We start from the raw sequence: 26,296 nt of genomic DNA on the forward strand, positions 1-26,296 counted from the left end.
AGTTCTTGACCTTTTTTCCCTTAAATATGGGGTATGTGCTCATTTGGGCAAAATGCCGTGCAGTTCTAATCAAAGCCAGATGAAAGTTTTAATCAAAAATATGCAGATAAATGACATGTATTTACTTTATGCCTACCAAAATAATTTAAATCTAGAAGCCTAATTAGAATAACGATGGGGAGATAGACAGCTTTTGCTGTCTTAACTGTCTCTAAAATCATTTCATACTTTTGTCTCTCAAATGTTGATTTAATTCTTTGACCAAGACAGTTTTTTCACTACCCTTTGAATGAGGACTTGGAGTAATCCAAATGTCAATTTGGCCATATGAAAGCATTATGCATTAAGTACTAGGTACTGGTAAGATTTTTGGCATTACTATTTATTTAGATTTGAAAAGGCATTTGAATAAAAGCCTAGGGAAGAGAAAGAGTTTACTAACACAGTGATTTGTAAATCCCCACTTGGAAAGCTATATGCTGTTTCTGTCGAACACACATGAAGTCTTAGAATCTTGTGACAAGTGACTCCAGGTGCTTGAGCTGTAAATTTAGGTAAGACCTGGTACCCGAATCTAAAGAGCTTAAAATCATCTGGGAGATAAAGATGGAGAAGCTGGAAATACAATGTGATTAGTAGCATGACACAAGGTACATCTAAGGGACATGGTTAGAAGTGGTCATCCAGATTTGCGGGTGAGGAAGAACAAACATGGCAAAGTTGAAAGTCATCAAAATTTTAAAGGTGGGGAAGGCAAAGGTTTTTTTTTTTTTTAAACAATTTCTATGTCCAAGATGGCACCCTAAATAAATTACATAGGATTAAGTTGGAGTATGTGAATGGATTTTGAAAACTTAGTACAAAAAACAGTGGGAAAGTTCCAAGTGCTTTTGCATCAATCATGAGTCATATGATATTTTAGCTATTTTGAGATCAATAGTATGTTTTACGACTACTATTTTCCATTTCTTTGTATGTCACTGTGGCTCTCAGAAATCTTTAGATTACTTACATGCTTTTACTGTACACTGCTAGTCAAGGTTGAGGATATGCCTAGGAAGTATTTCTGGAAAATAGTTCATTATACTGAGAACCTTTAGCGCTCTAACTGTAACACTGGGATAGGACGGACGAGAAATCAGCCAATAGGTCTCGGCGGCAGGAAGTTTTGGAGCCTTGTAACTCCTGCTAAAGATTTTGAACTGTTTTGAAAACACAGTGGCGCTGTGTAATGACTTTAACCACAGGAAGATTTTTGTAATTGATTTGCTTTTCCCATCCTAAAGGTTTTCTTTCATGTGCCATAATGCATTTAAAAATAAAACTACTTTTATAGGCTTGAGCACAGCTTGCCTACAGTGATTACCAACTCATTTGCTTCTATTTAGGAAGTAGTGGTGGAAGCCAAGGCAGGCCTTCTGAGTTAAGTAGATGGGCGACTTCCACCCCGTTTTTGAGTACTCTTAAAAGTAGTGGGATGGATAGCCGCTTGACTTTGTGATGTCCAGGACGCAATGCTTCACGATCTACTGACCAGAGCAATCATGTACCCAGGGAACCAGCAATTCCGAAGTTCCAAAGCAAAACTTAAGACATCTTAAAATGTGGTCATTGGACTGAGAATAGGTCCCCTATTGAAGGAATCAGAGAAAGAACTGGAAGAGCTTGAAGGGGCTCGAGACCCCATATGTACAACAATGCCAAGCAACCAGAGCTTCCAGGGACTAAGCCACTACCTAAAGACTATACATGGACTGACCCTGGACTCTGACCCCATAGGTAGCAATGAATATCCTAGTAAGAGCACCAGTGGAAGGGGAAGCCCTGGGTCCTGCTAAGACCCAACCCCCAGTGAACTAGTCTATGGGGGGAGGGCGGCAATGGGGGGAGGGTTGGGAGGGGAGCACCCATAAGGAAGGGGAGGGGGGAGGGGGATGTTTGCCCAGAAACCGGGAAAGGGAATAACACTCGAAATGTATATAAGAAATACTCAAGTTAATAAAAAAAAATGTGGTCATTGGTATTTTACAGAATAAGCATTCAGTGTTGTCTTGTGGGTTGAATTGCCTTTACGTTTAATTTTTTAAGGAAAGTGGTCCAGGGGGTCTACAAGTTCATCATGAATTGGAGCATCAAAATCTTAATAGAACCCAGTTTGAGCAAATCTTCATAAAGTTAAGGAGACACTAACAATTAGAACCTGAAAATATAAAATTCTCCATCATGATTGAATATTACCATTGAATTGGTGTCGGCTTTCCTGTGACTTCCATTCAAAGCATCTCAAAAACCAAATGACTCCCTGCCTTTCTCTGTCCCCTCAGTTTAAAATAATTCACATTACACTGGAGCTACGAACACCAGAGATTAGTGCTTACTGTCTGAACTGTCACTGTTTTAATTTCTTGTTGAAATCCAAGTCCAATTCCATTTGCAGTCTGTACAGTGTCTGCCAGAAAACATGATAATGGGATGCTAATTTAAAGAACAAATCTAGACTTTCTGATATGGCTCAGTGCTTAAAACCAAGCCAAGATGCCGAGAAATGACTAGCCTCTCACCGAACTCTCCCCTATTGGTCACTATACAGCCAAGGATCCACAAGTAACAGATCATAACTGATGGTTATGAATGTCTCTCTCCAAATGTAGCTATGTCGGTTATTCTTCTTAGAGAAAAGAGACCAGTTTCTCACAGAAGCCTCTTGTCATGGTTTTGGAGTATTAAGCCTTTTCAAGAAATTTTCATTAGAGGGAAATATTATATTGTGTCAGGATTTTAAGTTTGGTATTTGGAAACCTTTTAGTTTTGTAAGAGAAAGCAATGTTAGAGGATTGATTACAGCATCATTCCTGTAGTGTGCGTTTTGATAAGCTTAAATGTTAGATCTGATATTAAGTACACAGAGGGGAAGGGAAGCACACAAGGAAACAAGGAAATCAGTGCCTCAGTATAGTCAAGTTTTGGCAGGTATAGTCATATGTCCAAATTCATCAAAATATTTGCATTGAATAGGGCACCTTTTAGATTCTAATTATATTCAAATCGAGCTTTTTTAAAAATTTATTTTATTTATATGAGTACACTGTAACTGTTTTCAGACACTCCAAGAGGGCATCAGATCCCATTACAGATGGTTGTGAGCCACCATGTGGTTGCTGGGAATTGAACTCAGGACCTCTGGAAGAGCAGTCAGTGCTCTTAACCGCTGAGCCATCTCTCCAGTTCCCCAAGTCGAGCTTTTAACAGATATTTTCATCAGTCTATAAATTTGGTTGCATCTCCATTTTTATTTGATTGTTAACTACTGTATTAACTCAGGGTAGCCTTACATTCTAGCCTGGAAGATTCTATATAGTATTTGCCTAGAAGTAGTTTTTGTAACCTTAATGCTAAATTTTTGTTTCTGTCCCCCAAGTACACTTTAGTAGGAAAGATTTAGTAAATTGTTTCTCCACTACCTAAGTGTACCACTCAACACTGATAGCAAGGACAATATTTTTTTTCGGTCATTTTCAGTTAATCTCTCTTTCTGACCAGCTAGATATCTAGCTTGCTGTCAACTATGTTACCGTTTTTTAAAAAAATAAAATATTTAACTAGACTGTTCACTCGTGCATAATATTCATATTGTGTGTGTGCATGTGTGAGTTTGTGTGTGTTTGTGTGTGTGCATGTATGTGCACATGCGTGCATGTATGTGTTGTGTGTGGTGTGTGTTGGTGGCAGTGCCGAGTGTGGAATACAGGAACTTTACATGCCGAGCATGGGCCTCACCTCAGAAGTAGCATGTGACTAGTGCTGAAGTCATTTTGCAACGACTCTGGAATTGAAAACAAAAATCTTTTGTTTTGAAAGTTTAAATGGAGTTCTCTTTGTAGAGAAAGAAAAATTAACAAATTTTATGCTACTGCAAATTATAAATGTACAATGAAAGTACTGGGAACCAAAATTGAAATTGGATTAGACACACTGGTGTCTAGGAATACAGGCCATTTTCCTGAGATAACCTATTCAAAAGCATCTAACATGTTACCCGGCCTACATGGGAGTTAGCAAATGTCAAGTCCTGGCTGCTTCCCATCTCCCCTCTGTCAAACCCCTCTTACTGAGATCCACTTATTATGTCAGGAGGAACAACCCTTGCTTGATTTCCTCAGCTAACCAGCAAGTTCTACTCTTCCTGATAGAGATTTTAGTAATACAAAGTCACTTAATACCGTCAGACTTTATTTTCTTTATTTATCTCCCGTGTTTTAGTGTAACAAGGATTTACTACAGCGGTTAATGCAACATAAATCTTCAGTTTTATTACCTACCCCATCAGCAAACTAGCCTTTGTGAAAATTGAAGCTAAAAGTTATTTGATAAATGTTCTGTCCTCCTCAATAGTGAAAACTAGTCAGAAAATAATTTTTCAACCAGCTTTTTCCAAAGGTTCTGAGTTCCTTCCAGCCCTTAAGAAGTCAGAAATGTTATTAAGCATTTTGATTTCTTCTCCTTTCATCTCCTGTTTAGAAATTAATGTCTTAAAAAATTGGATGCAAATGTTATTTTTTAAAAGATAGCAACTCAATTCATCCTTCTAATTCAACTTCAGCATGTTCAAAGTCTAATTCTTTGCTGGAAATCTTGGCCAATCATGGATAGATGTTTTTGTCTTTGCCTTAAGGTTTAGACCTTAAGGTCTCTTTCTTCTATTTTCATGTTTAGCATGTGGGAAACAAAGGACTTCAATACTTTTTAGAGCATTCCAGCTCGTCTTCAATCTTCTGCTCTTTGTAAGGTAGCAGGGCATGGCCCATCCTTGTGTTTTGTTAAAAGAGCTGGTAGTTTAAAAACACAATTTGAGCGATGGAGGGGCAACTCTTTTGAGCTCTATCTTCCTTCGGGGCAGAATCTCTCGGTCCTAGAAAAGGTCCTTTGGGTTATGTCTTTTTGTGACGATCAGGGTTGCATACAGCTTTGCATAAAGGCGCAATTCAGAAACTGTCCCAATATGTCTGCACATATGGTCGATTTTAGCTGTAAGTTCCCATTTCCTTGAACACATAGTCTGAGTGTATTCCCATAACGGTAGCTGAGCCATTTCTGTGCTGTGGTTCAGTTTCTTTCTTTCTCTTCTGCAGTTCCTTCTCCTTTCTTTACACAGTAGTAACTTTCCTAAAAGGGTCATTAAAAAAAAAAGCATAACAACATGCAAGCCGGCGCCAGGAAGTTTAAGTTTAGATAACAGTCCCATCACATTTGGCTGCTGGGCTGAAACTGGATGAGTAAATAGAACAGAATGCCGTGTTATGATTCCCTTGATAATGCGTGTGAAGCACTGCTTAGGCTTGAGCCTCACCAGCCATTTCTAACTACTGACCATCCAACTGTGCTGGATGCTCTGGGAATGCAGTGTTAGCCTTCAGCTGTGACATACAATCTACATGGAAATGAATCATGTGTCTGCTTGCTTTACTTTATTGGGCCAGTTGGTAGGCTTGATAGGCATAGTCACAGGAATGATGTATACCAACTATTTGAGTGCAGTCTCCCCTCTGACTTTCAGAGTTCCTCTCAGCTTGTATAATAGCCTAAAACATGCATCTATTGGCTACTTCTCACCCTCCAATCTGTTCCATTTGGTAACTAACTCAGCCGAGCTGCCTAGGCAGGGCTTTCCCCTTAATAGAGGACCATACTCATATAGCACCAATCTTGTGCTGAAATGTCTCAGAGAGTAAAGCTCTCTCTGGCAAGGATTAGTGCTAAAAAGTATTAACTGGGGACTGAAGAAAGTGCTTAGCTACTAAGAGCACTATTTGTTTGCTCTTGAAGAGGATACACTGTTAGTTTGGTAGCTCAAAACCATTACAACTCCAGTTCCAGAGAATTCAATGCTTACTTCTGAATTCCATGGGTATCAGGCACACATGTAGACATGTGGTGTACAAATATATATGCCAGCAAAATAATTGTACATATAAAAGATAAAGTAAATTATTAATTGATTTTAATTCATCTTATATCAAATATTTATTGAGATTCTCTTTTATTCTTAACATAAAGAGGAGCAAAGGAAAGATATAGTCTCTACTTTCATAACTTCTTCATTGTACAAGGGAGAGAGACGTTGAGCAATGGATAAACTATAATGATTTAATTTTAATTGTATAGAGGACTGCACAGGAAACACAGATTTCATGAGATCAGCTAATAGCACGTCACCTGAAGTCTCAGTCTCAAATAAAACAGCTGTAGAGCTTAATGTAATTCTAGAAAGTCTATGTGAGAAGCTTGCGGTCCAATTTAGGAATATATTCCAAGTTACAGCGGAACACCATGTGCAAAGACTTTGAGATGGAAGGAACACAGAGTAACTGGGGCCCGGTAGGAATTCATCATAAAAACTCAAGTCGAGGAAATGAAGAGTTGTAGGGGGAAAGTGCTTGCAGAGAAGTTGGGATTTCTCAGGGACTACCTAATAGCGCCTGTTATTGAATTAGATGTCTTTTCAAACACACTTGGGGGAATGAATACATTTAATTTAGAGGATAACTGACTTGACTGAACCGTCTTGATTTGTTGAAAGTTATGCCATTCCACCAATGAGAAAAGGACAAATTAGAATGAGCAAACATTGGCATGGGGATGTAAGTTGAGAACTATTTCACTATCCATAAAGAAAGTTGGAAGTTTAGCATCGGAGGATTGAAGCAAGAAGACGAACTGGAGAGAGACTCAGGACATAAAGCTCAGTAGGGACTGAGTTCAATTTCATGCACCTACAAGGTATCTCTCACCAGTTTGTATTTCCAGTTCCAGAAGCTCCAGTGCCCCTCTTGGCCTCCTGGTGTGTCCCTAGAGAGTTTGGTTTGGCATGGTTGTTCCAGTTTAAGAGGTTTAGAGGATGTCTAAGGAGGTAGTTGGTAACCTGAGGCTTGGAGGAACTTTTGCCCCGGATGAAAACGTTCCATAGTTTTGTTTATGGTAAATGTGAGTAGGCATGGCTGAGCAGGCTATCCAAGAAGCTACAGAACATGCCGTTTACTCACCTTTGCCTCAGAAGTACTGGGAAGTGCTCACTGTGTGGCAGATCATTTGCTAATATCTATAAAAAGGGGAAGCTGCCAACAGATGCCAGTGAACCGCTCTTTGCCTTAAGTCTTACATGACTTTTGCAGCTTCCAAGAATGAGATATAATAAAACCAGAAAAAACCAAAAACCAAAATACACACACACACACACACACACACACACACACACACACACACACACACAAATAACTTGGGCAACTGAGCCTGTATTCTAGCTTCATGTTTCCCAGACTTTAAATCTCTACAACCTCAACTTCATTTTGTTTGTTTGTCTCTGGTAAACACATGACCTAGTTGGTAAGGGCAGTCTATACATTTGCTTCAAATGTTCTCAATTTTGAGACATAATTCCATTTGGCCACTCCTTAAAACAAAATATTCAAAATTGTTTCTCTCCCTAAGAATGAACCCCACATTTCTATAAGCGGAATTTTACCTTCAGGCAACAATGTAACCTTCCTGTGTTTCATAGGTTATAACTTTCTAATGACTTCTACATTATGATTATATTTACCTCACTTGTAGAAATGAGCCACACCCCTCTAAATCTGTTCCTAAAATAGGACTGGATCTATTGACAAGGGACAATTTAAATATATTTTTAATTCATCTCATACTCTTCAGAGACCCATGGCTACAAATAGCTTACATTTTAAGACTGTTTCTCAAATGATTGTCTTTAGACCACACACTTTAGCATCTGTGCATCCTCGCTATAAATGAAGATGTCAAAGCTTTTCTCCTGGTAGACTTTTGTTTAGCTTCTGGATAAAGCCCACAATTGCATTTTGAACATTACTTCAGGAACTTTTTAGTGTGTTAGCGATTAAGAACCACCCTTTAAGGAATTCAGAACTTGTATATTTTCTGATTAGAATTCTGAGTTGAAGGGAAATTAAATACTCTTATTAGCCCAGGTTGTTATTGTACCAGTTCTGAAGATTACTAACCAAGTCATAAGGACTCATATATTTCCTAAGTATAGGTATCCACTTAGTGATTTAAAAAGGAAAAAAAAGGGCTGGAGAGATGGCTCAGTGGTTAAGAGCACTGACTGCTCTTCCAGAGGTCCTGAGTTCAAATCCCAGCAACCACATGGTGACTCACAACTATCTGTAATATACATTAAATAAAAAGAAAAAAAAAACCTCATCACATACATGTCTTAATGTTCCTGTGAAGAAAGACAAGGGTGGGGCAGAAAAATTAGGAAAGAGTAGATCTGTGGAGAAGAAAGCTTAAGTGTGAACGAAAAGCCTAACTTGGTTCCCATGTGGCTTTTCCTTCAATGTGGTGTTTGTTTTGCTCTTATGAGATTGGTCTGTGAGATTTTGTACACTATTATGGGTTCATGGATGCTTGTAGTGGCACATCTTCATTCTGTCTCCAGAGCGAGAAAAAAGTCTCTCCTTCCTTTTTGCTTATAGGAAGAGCGCCGTGTGATTTACGTTGGTAAAATCAGACCTGACACAACGCGGACAGAACTGAGAGACCGCTTTGAAGTTTTTGGTGAAATTGAGGAATGCACCGTAAATCTGCGGGATGATGGGTGAGAATCTTCAGAATTATTTCTTGTTTAGGAGCTGACGTATGTAAAAAATTATGACCCTAAGATTACTGGGATGGGAGTTGCCAATGTAAGTGCTTTGACAGATGACAAGTTGAGTTCAGAACCTTATTTATTTTCTTTCATCCCTATTTATTAATCTTTCTAGTTGAGATTTCCTGTCTCAGAATAAGTATTTAGCTGCCTGACAGGACAATCACACTGATAAATGGATGTGGTGGCGGAGATGCTGGCCCCAGTGATGTCTCCCAAAGAAGAAGGGGTAGCAGTCCTCTGTGCTGATGCTGCCTAACCAGCTCTCAATGTCTCTTCCCTGCCCACTGCAGAGACAGCTATGGTTTCATTACCTACCGTTACACCTGTGACGCTTTCGCTGCTCTTGAGAATGGATATACTTTACGCAGGTCGAATGAAACTGACTTCGAGCTGTACTTTTGTGGACGGAAGCAATTTTTCAAGTCTAACTATGCAGACCTAGGTACGATATAGAACTATTGTACATAGAAGGCTGAAGCCATAGCATGGAGCTCCAAATGGAAGTGAATGTGCTCCACAAACACCTTACATCAGGCCATCACTTGGCTTTCTTGAAGGGAATATTTTAATGCAGTTTCTTTTGGTTTCGTTGTAGACCATTTCAGAAGCAAGGTGTTTAAGTCAGAGCCATAAAGGGCAGATGTTTTTGTACTCTGTGAATAGACGCAAAGCCTTCACCATTCATGATGTGTATGTGTGTGTGGGGGGGGGGGTGTTGTGTGTGGGTGTGTGCATGCGTGTGTCCATGTGTGTGTGTATGTGTGTGTTATTGTCTTGTGTATGAATGTGATTTATGTATCTGTATTTACATTTATTCAAGTTTTCTACATGTCTCTGGAGTCTGTGTTTTCTTTCCATGCCTACTCTCAATCCTTTTCAATACACTCAAGCACAGTTATTGTTTTGTGGTACAAGATACACCAAGGGCTTGTTTTTCCTTCCTTATTTGTCACAAGCTCTGAAAGCACTCTCATTATTTATGAGTTACACTTGAGAAGAGAAAGCTGAAAGTCACTAGCTAAATGACCAAATACTTTTTTGAGAATAAAATATAATAAAAACCAAGTCTGTGGAGTGTTTCCACATCCTACATGTTGCATAGGAAGTTTTGGAAGCATTTCTCACTTAAGAGCAAAATGGCAATAAGGAGTATATGTTATTCTGCCCATAGTACATACGGTTAAAAGAATATCCATTTAACTATTTACTTTTTCCTATTCAAGGGAGACCCTTTACATGAGAAGTAAAATTCCAATCAGCTCACTACCATGGACGGTACTGTTACCAACTAACTTCAGAATTTCATCTTAGATTGCTCCCTTTCTTGTAGCTGAGATCATGATACATATGTGCACATGTGTGCTTATACCCATACATATAGTTAAAAATACCTTTTTCATCAATAATACATACATTACTTTCCTGATGTGATTCACAGGACTAAAAATAACTCATGCACATACATTAATGTCTGAATACGATTTTGCTGGGCATGTAGTGTCATTAAATTAGATAACTAATTGCAACTATTTGTATTCAATTTTTATTATTTTTTGATGTTATACAAAGCAACATTCCCTATCTAACTTGTGTATTGTATGCCCTTTACTTCTTTGAGGAAGAAATGAAGAAAGGTGGCAAATATGCATATCATGATTATTTTAAAGTAATTCATAATAAGGATAAAATTAGGAAACGCATCTATTCCTCAGCATTATTATCTACCCATTCACAATTGCTCTGATGCTACTTAAAGACAAATGTGAATACCAAATACTGGGATTTCTTTCTCGCTTCCAGCACAGTTGTGTCTTCCTGGAATAATTGATCTAGGTGCTGTGCATTGTTCAGGGGAATATGCTATAATTCACTCCACAAGCTAAGTAGATAGAGGGAACAGAGAAGCAGACGCTGACTGCTGGAGAGATAGAGGCCTAGGGATGAAAATATAAAAGCTGGCAAGTCATTTGTTCAAATGTTGGCTGATAAAAACAGTCAAGACAGATTGAAGCCTTGAGTTGATTTGACTTATTTTCTTTAGTGATGAAGGCTAGGGTGTTTCCACTCTCTCATAACATCTAGAGTTTAAAACAAGTTACCTAGAGGGGTCTTTAGATCACAATTCATCATGGCAGAGGGAAGTCTGGATGGTATTTCCAAATTGAATTGGCTGAAATGTTTCTAAGGAGAACTCTCCTCAGCTCGTTATCTTCCTGCCTAGCCAGCAGCCATGTCGGCTTTGCCAGTGCTAGGCACACTCACAGGCTTAATGCACATTGCAATACTGTGAGATATTGAAGCTCCCTAAAGCATATCAGAGTCATCAAGGTGTGGATGTTCTGAACATATTCTTGAGGTAGACAAAAGAGCCTCGGCATCGGAGTCATGTCCCCTGTGTTTGAGACCTCACTCACTGCTGATCTTGGATAAGCATTTCAGCTTCATTAGCTTCTGATTATATCTTTTTAAAATAATTCAGACCGTTGCTGAAGTAGATTAAATGTCTGTGGCGGATTTGACATCACAATGCCTCATATAAAGTAAATAGGTTATTACTAAGTGTGAGAAGTAGGAAGTTAGGGACTTTGAATCGATTTTAAACAGAAGCATTAAGATTAGGTTCTATCTTTGGAGCTCAATGAAAATTTCAAGTATCTTCTCTTTATTTCCATGAAGAAATTGGGTTAAATGTTTCAAGTCACACATGATCCCTAAATAAAAGGAACATAATAATGTACTCCAAACCTAAAGCAATCGCTATAGGAAGCTTATAGCTATGTTAAACCAACATAATACGTATTAATTTTACTGAGGTGGGAAATCGTGCTAACATTTTAGATAGACCTTTTCCTATTTTATTTGCTTCTCCAAATGAAGTTACCCTTCAAAGACATTCTATTATTTCTCTTGCCAGAAAGCTGGTAAATAATGTCTACAATACTATTAGAAGAAAATATAGTGATTCCAACTACTATTTATAAATCAGAGTGAAAATTTCGTGTGAATTCATTAGGACTATAGTGATAAAACCAGGATTTGAAGTCTACTCCCTAGGTCTTTCTTCCTGTTGGTCCTGTCTACTGCGATATAAGCAAATGTCTTACTAACAAAATACCTTGGAAAATGTTAAACAGGGATAGAGATATGCATCAGCAGTTAATAATACTTACTCTTTCAGAAGGCATGGTTTGAGTCCCTGCATCCACAGGATAGCTCACAACCATCTGTAAGTTTAAGGGAATATAACACCTTTTTTTCCGGCCTTCACTGGATGAAACATGCACTTACGTATCAGCAGTCAAAACACTAATGCCTATAAACTATAGGAAACAAATCTAAATAAAAAAATGTTATACAGAAAAAGGGATCAGAATAGGGTGAATTTCTATTAAGAATAAAATAGCTTTGATTAAGTATTAATTATACACAAGAATCATGGTCAGACATATATGAAAAATGAAATAATCAATTCACCATCAATTCTTTATTTACTCAAACAGTATATTATAACATCAGATATTGAATATGTTTCTTTGCCATTTATTAGTAACTAATTCCCAGATCCTACATGAATATTTATTTTTTAGCCATGGTTTTTATAGTGTGCATGTACTTGAGATTAATGCCTCTATTCAACAACATTAATTTGAGAACCTACATTGTGCCAAAAGTTTTCCAGTTGCTAAGAATACAGATGTGATGGTTTTCGTTTCTATCAATATGGGCTCATTATTTATAACAATTTCTATTGAAAACAAAGAGGGTAGCTTTTACTTTATTTCCCTATGTTTTCATCATGTTACTGGGTTCCAACATGTTCTCCTCCATATGAGAGGGCATGGTGGAGCTCCTGCTGTTGTCTCATACCTGAGCAGTCCCATGCATCAGGAATATGTCCTTCAGAGGTTTACTAAGAGGCATAAGGTGTGTGTTTGTTTAAGTGGGAGTCAATGTGAAGTACACCACAGTCAAGAAACTCCTGAGAAATAGTGTCTCACGGCGTTCTGAATATTTATCAACATTTATATAAAGCTTTAAATTCTGGATTACCATTAGGATAATCCAACAGAGGCAATGGAATTAATCTCTAAATTCTTCTAGGAAAGAGGTCCAAATTGCCCTTCCTGGTCCTCTGACACCTTATGTCTTACGTAGTTCCCCAGCACTGCACCCCTGCTTCAGCCAATCCTGTATTCACCTTGGGATTTATGTTTCCATATTCTCTCATTTTGCACTACCGCCACTTGGATTTTTATACTGTAACTTAGCTTAGGAGAAATGCAAAATGGTTAGTAGAATTGTTAATTTGTTCCTGAAAGGCCTATTTCCCTTCAAATAAACATTCCCTGAGAAAGTAATTCATTCATTGGAGGATTTGGTTAAATTTCCAAGAAACTCTCACTTGTAAAACATGCATGAGCTATCTACCTTCTTTTTTTTTTGTAGATACAAATAGAGAAGAGTTAGAAGTGTTTAACAGAATTTTACTTTGCACACATTGCTACACACAACTCTTTAAAAAGATTTATTTGAAATAAAGTGTGGGATATTCCATAAAATCTGATTTGAACTAGGCAAAAAATTCAAGACATTGTAGAAGGATTCTTATCCCTTTTTTTCAACAGAATTTTATGCTCAATAAAGTTAAATCCATTGCAAGGGAAGATTATTTCCAGCTTCTACTGTACATTTGCTTTCAAGATATCGGGGAACCACTGGCAAACCACTTAAATGCCAAGATAAGAGAAAACGGTCACATAAAGATCTTAAATATTAAACAAATATTGAAGTCTACTACTCCTATGTGCTCTGAGCTTTTAGGTATTCAATGAATCTACAGGTTTTTGGTCTTGAAAGTTAACAACTCCCTTCTTTGTTTCCATGTATACATCCAATAAAATGTAGGCATTGTTTTTAAGTACATTGATTAACTGCATTGTAATTGAACTAGGGATCTTGAATTGCATTAAAGGCCATCAGCAAAGGGTGCATCTAACCTGATTTGTGTTTCTTTCAGATTCAAACTCAGACGATTTTGACCCTGCTTCCACCAAGAGCAAGTATGACTCTCTGGATTTTGATAGTTTACTGAAGGAAGCTCAGAGAAGCTTGCGCAGGTAACGTGTTCCCAGGCCGAGGATGACAGAGAGATGGTCAATACCTCACGGGACAGCGTGTCCTTTCCCAAGACTCTTGCAAGTCATACTTAGGAATTTCTCCTACTCTACACTCTCTGTACAAAAATAAAGCAAAACAACAACAACAACAACAACAACAACAACAACCATACCAGAACAAGAACAAGAACAACAATGGTTTACATGAACACAGCTGCTGAAGAGGCGAGAGACAGAATGATAATCCAGTAAGCACACGTTTATTCACGGGTGTCAGCTTTGCTTTCCCTGAAGGCTCTTGGTGACAGTGTGTGTGTGTGTGTGTGTGTGTGTGTGTGTGTGTGTGTGGTGTGTACTTGTTTGAGAAGTACATGTGTACACATGTGAGGACCTGGGGGCACCTGACCAGAACGAACAAGGGCGAACCCCTTCAAATGGCAGCATTTCCATGAAGACACACTTAAAACCTACAACTTCAAAATGTTCATATTCTATACAAAAGAAAAATAGATAAATATAAATTCAAAGGAAAGAAAACTCACAGACCACCCTAAAATGACACTGCTGATGCCTGCTGTCAGCCTCCTCCGGTACCGTCTTTTCAGAAAGTGCAAAACCCAGAAAGTGCAAAACCGACCTGCAGCAAGCTCTCTCTTAATGTAATGATTATGTGACAATCCCGAAGACACTACAGGTTCCATAGAACTCATATTCATCTCTCTCTCTCTCTCTCTCTCTCTCTCTCTCTCTCTCTCTCTCTCTCTCTCTCTGTCGCCTTTGCCATGGAATCTGGGTGGGAGAGGATACTGCAGGCGCAGATGCTAAACTTTCCTAACATTTTGAAGTTTCTGTAGTTTGTCCTTTGTCCTGACACCTATGTATATGTCCAAAATGTTGATCTTCCACTGCAAATTTTGAAAAGCCTTGTCATTGGTCAAGCGGGGAGTGTGTTCAGTGGTTCCTTCTGAGGAGCAGACGTGGTGTTACATGACTACTGAGAGTTGAGTAGAACTCTCTGGATGTGTTCAGATAGTGTAATTGCTACATTCTCTGATGTAGTTAAGTATTTACAGATGTTAAATGGAGTATTTTTATTTTATGTACATACTCTACAACTATGTTCTTTTTTGTTACAGCTATGCACTGTAAATGCAGCCTTCTTTTCAAAACTGCTAAATTTTTCTTAATCAAGAATATTCAAATGTAATTATGAGGTGAAACAATTATTGTACACTAACATATTTAGAAGCTAAACTTACTGCTTATATATATTTGATTGTAAAAAAAACAAAACAAACAAAACAAAAGACAGTGTGTGTGTGTGTGTCCGTTGAGTGCAAGTCCAACAAAATGGCGCTTCACGCACATCCATCCCTTCTTAGGTGAGCTTCAATCTAAGCATCTTGTCAACAACAACAAAAATCCTAGGCCCCTCAAGGTATTAACCACTTCTGCAATATTTTTCCACATTTTCTTGTTGCTTGTTTTTCTTTGAAGTTTTATACACTGGATTTGTTAGGGGAATGAAATTTTCTCATCTAAAATTTTTCTAGACAATATCATGATTTTATGTAAAGTCTCTCAATGGGGAACCATTAAGAAATGTTTTTATTTTCTCTATCAACAGTAGTTTTGAAACTAGAGGTCAAAAAAAATCTTTTTAAAATGCTGTTTTGTTTTAATTTTTGTGATTTTAATTTGATACAAAATGCTGAGGTAATAATTACAGTATGATTTTTACAATAATCAATGTGTGTCTGAAGACTATCTTTGAAGCCAGTATCTCTTTCCCTTGGCGGAGTATGATGATGGTATTTAATCTGTATTTTTTACAGTTATACATCCTGTAAAATACTGATATTTCATTCCTTTGTTTACTAAAGAGACATATTTATCAGTTGCAGATAGCCTATTTATTATAAATTATGAGATGATGAAAATAATAAGTCAGTGGAGACTTTCTACCCAGGGTGCATGGCGATTGTCAGGTTGGAGTGTACTTTCTTCATTTGGGAAACTCAGCTCTCACAGAAGCAGTGTATCATCTCTCACCAGCATGGCCTCTGATATGACCATGATGTTGTTCTTGGTGACATTGCTTCTGTTAAATTTAATAATAACAATAATAAATGTCAGGAAAAAAAACCCCTCCATTTTGAGCATCAGGATGTCATCTAAGTATGGAGTCCCTGCCATGGAAGTCACTGAACTTTGGAGTGTATATTTGATTTCCAAATTGAGATACATTTACTATTCGGCTGACATGAATTTTCTGGAAGGTGTGATAGACCTACTACTTAATTTTTCTTTTTCATTTTTTTTCTCTCACCCAACACGATCTTTAAAATGGGTTTCACCCCCCAGGCCAATGCAGCTAATTTTGACAGCTGCATTCATTTATCACCAGCATATTGTGTTCTGAGTGAATCCACTGTCTGTCCTGTCGGATGCTTGCTCAAGTGTTTGGCTTATTATTTCTAAGTAGATAGAAAGCAATAAATAACTATGAAATAAAAGAATTGTGTTCACAGGTTCTGCGTTACAACAGTAACACATCTTTAATCCGCCTAATTCTTGTTCTGTAGGTTAAATGCAGGTATTTTAACTCTTTGTGAACGCCAAACTAAAGTTTACAGTCTTTCTTTCTGAATTTTGAGTATCTTCTGTTGTAGAATAATAATAAAAAGACTATTAAGAGCAATAAATTATTTTTAAGAAATCAATATTTAGTAAATCCTGTTATGTGTTTAAGGACCAGATGCGTTCTCTATTTTGCCTTTAAATTTTTGTGATCCAACTTTAAATACATACGTTCTCTCGTTTGCCCTGGATCATGGACATGACTGAAATATGTGGTTTCTTTTCTTACTTATCAAAAGACAATACTACAGATTTCATGTTGAGGATTCATTGACCTCCCTCACCCTCTGGCCTGACAAATCTTGTTACCATGAAGATAGTTTTCCTCCGTGGACTTCAAATTGCATCTAAAATTAGTAAAGCTTTTGTATCTTATGCAGACACTGTGGGTAGCCCATCAAAATATAAGCTGTAAGCTGTGTTCTTTTCATTTCTTTTTTTACTTCGTTTGGGAGAGAATATTTCCAACAAACACATGCACCCCACCATCAGGGGAGGCAAATTTCAGCATAGATCTATAAGACTTTCAGATGACCATGGGCCATTGCCTTCATGCTGTGGTAAGTACTACATCTACAATTTTGGTACCCGAACTGGTGCTTTAGAAATGCGGGGTTTTTATTTAAAAAAAATAAAAAGTAATGTAGCAGAATAATTCTTTTAGTGCAACAACTCAGTTTTTGTAAAGGACTCTGAGAAAGGTTGGGCTGTCAACATTCAAAGCAGCAGCGAGGGAACTTGGCACTATTGGGGTAAAGTGTTTGGGTCAGTTGAAAAAAAGGAAACCTTTTCATGCCTTTAGATGTGAGCTAACAGTAGGCAATGATCATGTGTCCTTTTTTGATGGCTGTACCGAGAACTTCAATCACTGTAGTCTAAGATCTGATCTATAGATGACCTAGAATAGCCATGTAATATAATGTGATGATTCTAAATTTGTACCTATGTGACAGACATTTTCGATAATGTGAAAACTGCAGATTTGATGGGGCTACTTTAAGATTTGTAGGTGAAAGTGTGATACTGTTGGTTGAACTATGCTGAAGAGGGAAAATGAGTGATTAGTTTGAGCCCTTGCTGGCTCTTTTCCACCTGCCAATTCTACATGTATTGTTGTGGTTTTATTCATTGTATGAAAATTCCTGTGATTTTTTTTTTAATGTGCAGTACACATCAGCCTCACTGAGCTAATAAAGGGAAAAGAATGTTTCAAATCTACTTCTGCTCTTCTTATTTATCGGAACCAAATGGTTGGCATGTTTCTCAGATCGGTACACATCACTGCTTATTATTCAATTTCCTCTCCTCTCGGGCTCCTTCCTTTCTCCAGGCTTTTCTGTATTCATGGATGTGCTTTAGCTCCATGCACCTCCCGGGTTTCCCCTAGTCTTTTCAGAGTGTGAAAGGCAGGTGTGGTGATTTCTCTAATGAAGGTTGAGAGGTGAAAAGGGACATGGGGCTTTATCAAGTGACTTCACTCTATGTGTGCATGTAGCCCCAGAAACTATATACTTTTAAGGATAAGCAATTGCCTAGAGGGTTATCAGGTAGATATTTAGAGTAGAACACGATTCTGTTATAGTTGGGTTGAATACTTTTCAATGACTTGCATCAGAAGAAAGGCCTTGTACTGTGCATCTTACCAGACTATATATGGAATGGGCTGGTAGCTGCAGATATATCTTGCTCTCAGGCTGTGTGTTGTGCCTGGTAGCTGGTGGTGGTCTTAATGACAGAAGACATTACTACTACTAGAGCCTCTCAAACCTCATAGGGTCCTCACTCTCAAACATTTGCTTTTCAAGAGCAATGAAAACACAGTATTGGCAGGATCACAACTAAATATATCCTCTCGCTCACCCCACCAAATCCCCTAGAGAAAAGAATGTGAACGTTGAATGGTGATGAAAGTGTCAAATGCGTTATAATCGGCCAAATAACACAGGACGTGCTGTCCGTGGAACTACTTCCACTCCATAGTAATAGTAAAACTCATCAATTTGTCAACATGCTACATAAAAAGAATAATGTTAAATCATGCAAATATTGCATTCACCTGCAACTCTAGTTGTTACATATTTCTGAAATCCAGGGAATAAACCAGGTCTGACTCACCTCCTCATTATTGCTTATGTGCTATTAGGCACGTTTTCCTTTTCTGGCTAGATGCAGCCAACATATCAACAGATTCTCCTGAAGGGGTTAAATTTTATGTTAATAAACATTCGGGGAATGGGCAGACAGATAACAGGGATTCTAAACAGTCATAGCAGCTAGCTTGGTATTGGGACATATTGATGAGAGAGAAATGACGTGTCTCATACTACCTTCATAATGTGAAATCACTTCCATCCTTGATAACACTATTGGCAAAAATCATTATCAAAACCAAATGGAACTGAAAATAAAATAGGAATAGTTTATTTAAAAGAGCTTAAAAAGTCTTCAAAATTAAAGCTACTTAAACTGTATACAATGTACTATTGAATTGAAATTCTTTTTCAACATAGCGAGTAGTCTCTTATTTGTGGGGTTATTTAGCAAATCTCTGGATGTAATTTGCAGCCCTAATAAGATTATCATACTCGTGTGCTATACAGTTTTAACTCAGTGTTAATTATGGGATATTTTTAACAAAGCCTACTTTTTGGAATATTTACTTTATATTAATCTCATATTGTGAAATTTCTCCTTGGCTCTCTTTTCAGTATATACAAATCAATATTTATATTTTATCCAACAACAAAGACTAATAAAGAAGGTCACAACTCAGAGAAAAGTTCCTTGGAGGTTTGTAACATCATGATTTAAATCTCAGAAAGATTTAATCAAAAGCTGAATTAATCCCCGAGGAAAAGATGTTATATAGATTCAATTGATGGGTACAAAGCAACCTCTTTTTCCCACTGGTCTCTAGTGATATGTTGAGGAATGGAGCGGCCTTTCTTTGGGGAAGGACACAAATTCCTTGGTGGGAGAAGACAGATAACCAATCCCCTTCAGGTCAGATTGTGTCTCTCCATGGTTCTTTCTTTCTGCTTAAGTGGGCACCATCAATGTTTCTAGTTCATAAAATGTTCTCCCTCTTCTTGTTCTCACCTATCCCATGTGATTCTGTAACTTCACAGTGTCCCCAAAGCTGCACTCCGGTGAAGCATGTAGAATGTGTGGGTCACATGGGCTGCTTTCCAGGTCTTATCTGTGTAATCAGGTGATTGCCCCAGGGCAAATTCTCAGCATTCAAGGACACCAAGAACTCGAAGGAAGAAATGAACATAAAATTAGAGTATTTCTGAAAAGCCTAACAGTGCCCACTGGCTCAGGTCAAGCTGCTGACACCTTCCCAAAGCCTTCTTGGTGTCCACAGTTCCATAGCAACACAACTGTGTCCCTGTTAGCTTGATACTCCTTCCGTCTGACCAGAAGACGTATGGACAAGGCAAAGTGGAATTAATTAGTAGGGGAAAAAAGTGAGAGAACTTTTAAAGGAGAAAAAAAATCAAATGATCCTGTAATACTTTCATGATTAAATTAAATGAACATAATTATACATGCACATATGCACACCAAGACATTATTATAATCAGGAATCTTAAAATATTGTATTGTTTCAAATTTATGCATATAGCACTTACTGAAGGCAAATAGCTAGTGTGATATTTGAATTTACATATTGACCATTTTCATATATTTTCATATATTAACTTTTAGTAGGAAGAGGCTGAATTCTTAGTGAAAATCCCAGGGTGCTTGAGAAAAAAATATTGTGATTTTGATGGGCTTTGAGCATCAGGGCACTTAGGAAACTTATCTACCCCACCATACACACACATATCATTCTGATAGATTTCAGCAAGATGACATTCAACTGAAAACTGATATTAAATGTGAAGGAAGGGATGTTAAGTGATAAAAGAAAAGCCTAAGTAGTTTATTAGACTACTTAATTGAAGGGAATTTATTTTTTATGGTTGTTAGGCACTCTATAGTCAACGCTTCTTGTAGCGATACTGCTGATGAGCAGAGAATAGTTACGTGATTACCACACGATACCCTCCAGCAAGTCATTTAAGACCATTCACAGGTTCTTTCCTTTGATTGGCTTTCATGTTCCTGATGATTCAGCCCTGTCTTCAATTGTGTTGCCACTTTCTCTCCTCATTTCCAATCAGGTACCCCACTTATTCTTACCATATGTTCTTACCTAGAACACTTAAAATTCTTAATTAATACTTTGTTGGTAAAGCCATCCTTCCTCCTCACTTAACCACTTAGCAGGTTTTCCATTGATAAGTGAAACCTTTCCTTAAATGTTTCTTACTGCTCAGAGATATCACCCTTTGAAAGCACGTCTCTATCCATTGGCAGGACTGTGTGATCACTCTCACGCAATAAGGATTCATTTACAGGGCTCATGCACCAATATATCCATCTATGTGCCTTTCAGTTCAGAACAGGGAAGTTAGTAATCTGTATGCATATCATGTTGTATGGCTACATTGCTTTCATGTAATTCCATGTTCAAATGCAACATGTGATCTAATGCTCTTTCATATACTAAGGTGGGAAAAGCATCCTGGTGTTAATTGAAAGGCTGTACCCTGGCCAATAATCTGAATTACAATGTAGATTTTCCAGCAGAAAAATAATTCTAGGGAAAACTACAAATTGACTACTTATTCTATGGCTTTGGCATCTGCCATTTTGGAGGTCCCTACTTCTATGCTGGGTTTTTCCACTTCCAATAGCAGCTGCATTGTAGCACATAGAGGGATGTATAAGTGCAGGAATCCAATGAATGAAATAATTCATAGGCAGCTCACAAGAGTTCCTTTGTCACATGGTGCCAGTGTATCACACCATCACATGGACTAAGCGGAAAGGTCATCTGAAGGAAAGAGAAAGAGTAAATAGAAGGCTAATCAAACACCTTTGAACATCATGTACAAAGCAAGGTAGGCAAAGATAGCTCATGGACTGATTGCTTTTCATGTCTACGCATTCCTCGATATTACATAAGCCGAAGACGAGATTGTACAGGCAGTTAGCTGATCTATGAAGGAGGGAATGAATACTGTAAGGCTGGGTCCAAGAGTGGGCTTGACTCTGTGTTTGCTTAGAGGGTCTGACTAAAATCCTGTTTATTGCCTTGCTATCAGAGGGATGAGAATGTAGGTAGGTTTTCAGATTCAACATTCAAGCATTGGTGTTGTGCAATTATAAAATATAATGTCAACCCCACATATAACACAAAGGGCATTCTGTATTTCATTTATGTTTTCAGGCGGATTCCTTCTTTTTTCTCCCAAATGGTTCATTTTTTGCCATCTCCAAATAGCTGTTTGTGACAAGGGATCTTGGCAGGCTTACAATAGTTAGACACTGATATTAACCTCCCTTAAAAGGCATATTAGTTAGTTTAACCTGGGTATATGTAAATGTGTGGCACTGGGGACATGGAAATGCATTTTGTTCTCTAAACTTTGCACTGTTAATTTCACTTAGAAACATAATCAACTTAGGAGATTTCTTTCCTAGAACCCACTATGAAATACACCCTGTTGTTGCTATTTCCCAGAAATTGAACCTCAAATAAAGGTGTGGCTGGACCTGAAACTCTTCCTTAAATACCTTCCTTTCAAATTACAATAAAGCTTTCACTTTAAGAAGGCACATGTGAAAAGCCACCTTCAAGTTGAAACTGCAGTAGATAAGAGACCTATGAGAATGTGAAGATATTGAAAGTTACGATGGTGATTTACCATCTCAGCACTCGCTCAGCCTCGCTGATTACAGTGTACTTTCTTAATCAGTCTCTATAACCAGAGGATAAGAAACATAACCCTTCTCATTTTATAGACGAGGAAGTGAAAGTTTGGGACAATTGCTGTCTAGAACAAGGCAAAGTTAGACTGCCCTCAAAATTTATTTCCCTGTCATGCAATGTACAATGCCTCCAGGCATAAGATATTAATGCATAAAAGGGAAAAAAAGATTTTCAGAGGTAATTGACTATTTTTAAACATTTGTTTAGCTTTGCTGTTTCCATTTGGTTGGATCTAAATTCTTTCAAGTATGTATCCTTCCTCTCTACACTGATGAAATTCCAATATGCAGGAGATTGCAGCCAGTACCGCGAGTAGACGGGAATAGTTGGGAATCCTATTCTAGAGCTAGCTACCAGTACAAAAAGAATATTAAAATGTAAGTTTCCTAAAGGTGACAGTATGGCATTCAGGAGTCTGTGTGAGCCTTATATGCACACATACATGTTCTCACTTGCCATGTTTTCTGAAAAATGTTGTACAGCAATGAGAAGTGGAGTATATCACAATAAACATATGAGAAACTAAACCATCATTTAGTCAGGAAGCATCCCAAACATGTAATCTCTAAGCCTCCACAGTTGAGGAGTACCAGAAAGTGCAGAGTATTGTCACCTCTCTCCTGAGCTCAGGAATCACTGTGAGCTGCAATATTCCTGCTGGTCCAGGTCACAAAGAGTATTCTGTTGAGCAACAGCAGTGTAAGAGAAGATCAAAAAGTAAAGTGTAATTTTTAATAAATGTGTATTATTTCCATACCATTCTAATGTAGAAAGCTCATAAAAGAATTATCTTAAATCAAAATTATCTCTACATCCAGTGCCTATGAAGACTGAGGCGAGATATCCTCTGTGAGAGGATGGATCTTGTACTATGAAGTTATGGCACACAGCTTCCGTTAGAAGAATTGTACTTACATGAAACGACATGTGGATTTGTAACCCTTTCTAATTAAAACTTTAACTGGTTTGTTAAGGAATCTGTAATAGGTCTGCATTATGGCCATTGTTAATCCAATAATTAAATGAAAGGAGATTTAGTGGTTTAAGGTGCTGTTGCCTTACTACTGAGGAATTAAATAATAAAGATAACATATACAATAGTTATCTATAATTTTTAAGCAGATTCAAAGCTTCTGGATTAAGATTGGGGTACCTGACAAGCAGTGGACATACCAAAAAAACCATTCTTTTACCAGATTTGTCCTTATTTCTGTGACAACTGTGTTGGGAACAGATCATGAGGACCACCTTCCTAAGGGTTCTTCAATATGTGTCCCTGGATTTCTATTATGCTAACCTGACCATAATTATATTCTAGGCTTACTCTAAGAAAGAAAGAGCCTCAGTATTCAATACTGCAGAGTCTGGGGCTTATCCCAATCAGCGATCAGGCTCAGGGAGAAACAGGTCCTTTAAAACTAAGAACTAGTGAAGAATAGAAGTTAATCATTGATTTTTAATTTTTGGAAGTCTTTGAACTGTCATTTTCAAAGTGTGGGGTTTCCATAATGGGTAAAGAAGTTTCATTAATTAATAATAAATGGGTGAATATATACAGTAATACATGAAGCCACTACTCAAAGTGATAATATTTCAACTTTTACCAACAATACTTATAATTGTTGTTTCTTTTTATTAAATAGTTCTTATTTTATGTGTTTGAGTGTTTTGCCTGCATGTGTATAAGTAGATAATATATACACTGGTCCTGAAGCACACCAGAGGAGGACATCAGATCCCATAGGACAGGTGTTGCAATTGTTCGTCACTATGTGGGTGCTGGCAACTCAATCCTGTCTTTTTACAAGAGCATCAAGTTCTCTTAATTGCGGAGTCACCTCTCCATCCCCAATACTGTTCCTAAACCAAGTCACTTTCCTCCTTTGTCTCTGTTACACCTACTCAATGGCTTCTTTATATTGTTTCCATTGACTTTTTCATTTTTCCATGTATCCAAGAGCACAATACAAAATTTCCTTGTGCGCTTTGAGTGTTTGCCCAGTGTTCTCCTACTTCCCATATCCTTTTGCAATTTTCCAGTTATGCCTTCAAACAAAAATGTAATTGGAACAATAGAACCTTTGATGGAAGGTGGAAGGAGACCCTTCTTTTGTGTGTGTGCAGTTACCTTAGAAGCTTATTCCCTGTTCCACCTAATCACTCCTCAACGTACTCTTGACATTCCTCTTTGTTTTGCATTTCTCAATTTGGCTCCTGGTTATAAACATATTGAAGCAATAGCTGTAAAACTCGTTGACCCTTCAGCCCTTACCTTTGCCTTGTTTATGGATTGTTATAAAGTTGTTCTGAGGAAAAAGAAAGCAATAAAATCATAGTAGAAAGTGGAAACCAAACCTCACGGGTGTGTGTGTATATGTGTGTGTGTGTGTGTGTGTGTGTGTGTGTGTGTGTGTGTGTTTCTTGTCTTCTCTTTAGTCGTAGATTTTTGCTAGACTTCTCAGAATAACAGTCTCAAATACCTGAGCATGGTCATGTTCTTCCAGGGAGAAACACTGGAAGCCCCATGACAGGAAACTACTTTTCATAATAGTAGCCAATTAAACTTGGAGCACATGTTTTCACACTTAAGGTAATTGGACTGTTTCAAAGTAAATATGATTCTAAATTGTTTCAGGACTCGGAAGTACTGCAGGCATGCAGGTAAAAATGGGAGGAAAAAGTTAACTGAATTGGTTTGGAATGTGCAAATATGGCCTACAACACTGATGTTTAGCTCAGTGATCTGATAACTATGCAGTGTGCACCTTGAAGCTGACTGTGGGTTTTTCCCCATCTCTTATGCTGAAATCTACTTCGAAACTCCTGAACAGTAGTGTGATACTCAGTACGTGGAAGTCAAATTGCAATTAGAAAGAGAACTGGGTGCATCATGGTTTTTCTAACTTCTTTTTCCAGAAAATAATCTCTTCATAATTCATTTCATGGGTCAAGTAAGAAAGGAATTGTTGAATAAAGGTTAAGCTTAATACAGGAAGTACAGTGTTTTATTTTGGGGTTGGGGTAGCTCTGTTCAAAGTTGGTTTATGGCTCTGTTTGCTGGGTATCACTCCATGATGTGCTGGTCCTTCTGTATCTGGCACCATTGAACATTATCAATGAATTTCTAATGTTTAAATGGGGTTGGCCCGGAGGGGAAAAGTTTGATGTCCACCCCATTACCTAATACAGACATACACAAACTTCCATTTACATGGATTGCCACTGCTACTGGTTTTTTGCACTCCTACATAGGCAAGGGAAAGGGATTGAATAGGACATTGCTTGAGAGGTTTTAGTGGAGAACCCACCTTAATGGATAATCTTGAGTAACAACTTACGCAGAATCCACGGCAATGGTGATCCTCTCCCATCACTCTTCTGGTCCTACCGAACCCCAAGGAGATGAAGTGAATCCTGCACTGGTTGATTTTATAGACTCGATTTGAACAGATAAAGAGGCCTGAACTAACTTCAGAGTGTGGTTATTGGAGAACATAAAGGGGATACTCAGAGCCACAGGTGGTGAAACCTTCTGTTGGGACAATCCAAGAGAGAATAGCATTGTTTGTTACAACAGAAGACACCTGGCCTCACATAATATTAGAACATGAACCAGAAAGTCATTAATCAGACCATACTCATGTGGAACAATCTGTTATAAGGACCAAAGGAAAAAAATGAAATGATCCATCAGATGTGGATGGAAAGGAGACAACATCAATACTCCTATTATAGTCAGGCAGAGAATGAAATCCAAATAAGCATAGGAAAGACACTAGCTGGCACAGAGAAACACTATACACCCTACCCACTAGTGCCATCATGTAACAGAGAGACCATAACAGTCAAGTGCTCTATGCAAATAACGTATAAGGATTCAATATGCTAAGCACAGAATAATTGAGCTCCTGACTTTTCTTTGGCCGTGGTCCATTTGCTATCTTAATAAACAGTCTTTGCTTCTACCATATATCACTGTCCAGTATCTTATTCTAAGACATAAGAACTAAAAAATGCCAGAGAATG

The 26,296-nt window shown here is 37.9% G+C and overlaps 1 protein-coding gene across 7 annotated transcripts in view; it reads left to right on the top strand.

The window, feature by feature from the left end:
* The window catches only part of Ppargc1a (PPARG coactivator 1 alpha), a 655,952-nt gene extending 638,291 nt beyond the window's left edge, over nucleotides 1-17,661 (top strand). For 6 of the 7 annotated variants that reach the window (XM_087584412.1, XM_087584411.1, XM_087584416.1 and 3 more), the window contains 3 exons: nucleotides 8,511-8,632; nucleotides 8,977-9,128; nucleotides 13,704-17,661. In XM_087584412.1, the coding sequence (XP_087440538.1) occupies nucleotides 8,511-8,632; nucleotides 8,977-9,128; nucleotides 13,704-13,807 (378 nt within the window). In that variant the 3' untranslated portion in view covers nucleotides 13,808-17,661. 7 annotated transcript variants of the gene reach the window in all.
* The last annotated feature ends 8,635 nt before the right edge of the window (nucleotides 17,662-26,296 follow it).

Source organism: Rattus norvegicus, chromosome 14, assembly GCF_021556685.1.
Source record: "Rattus norvegicus strain SHRSP/BbbUtx chromosome 14, alternate assembly SHRSP_T2T, whole genome shotgun sequence".
Taxonomy (NCBI): Eukaryota; Metazoa; Chordata; class Mammalia; order Rodentia; family Muridae; genus Rattus; species Rattus norvegicus.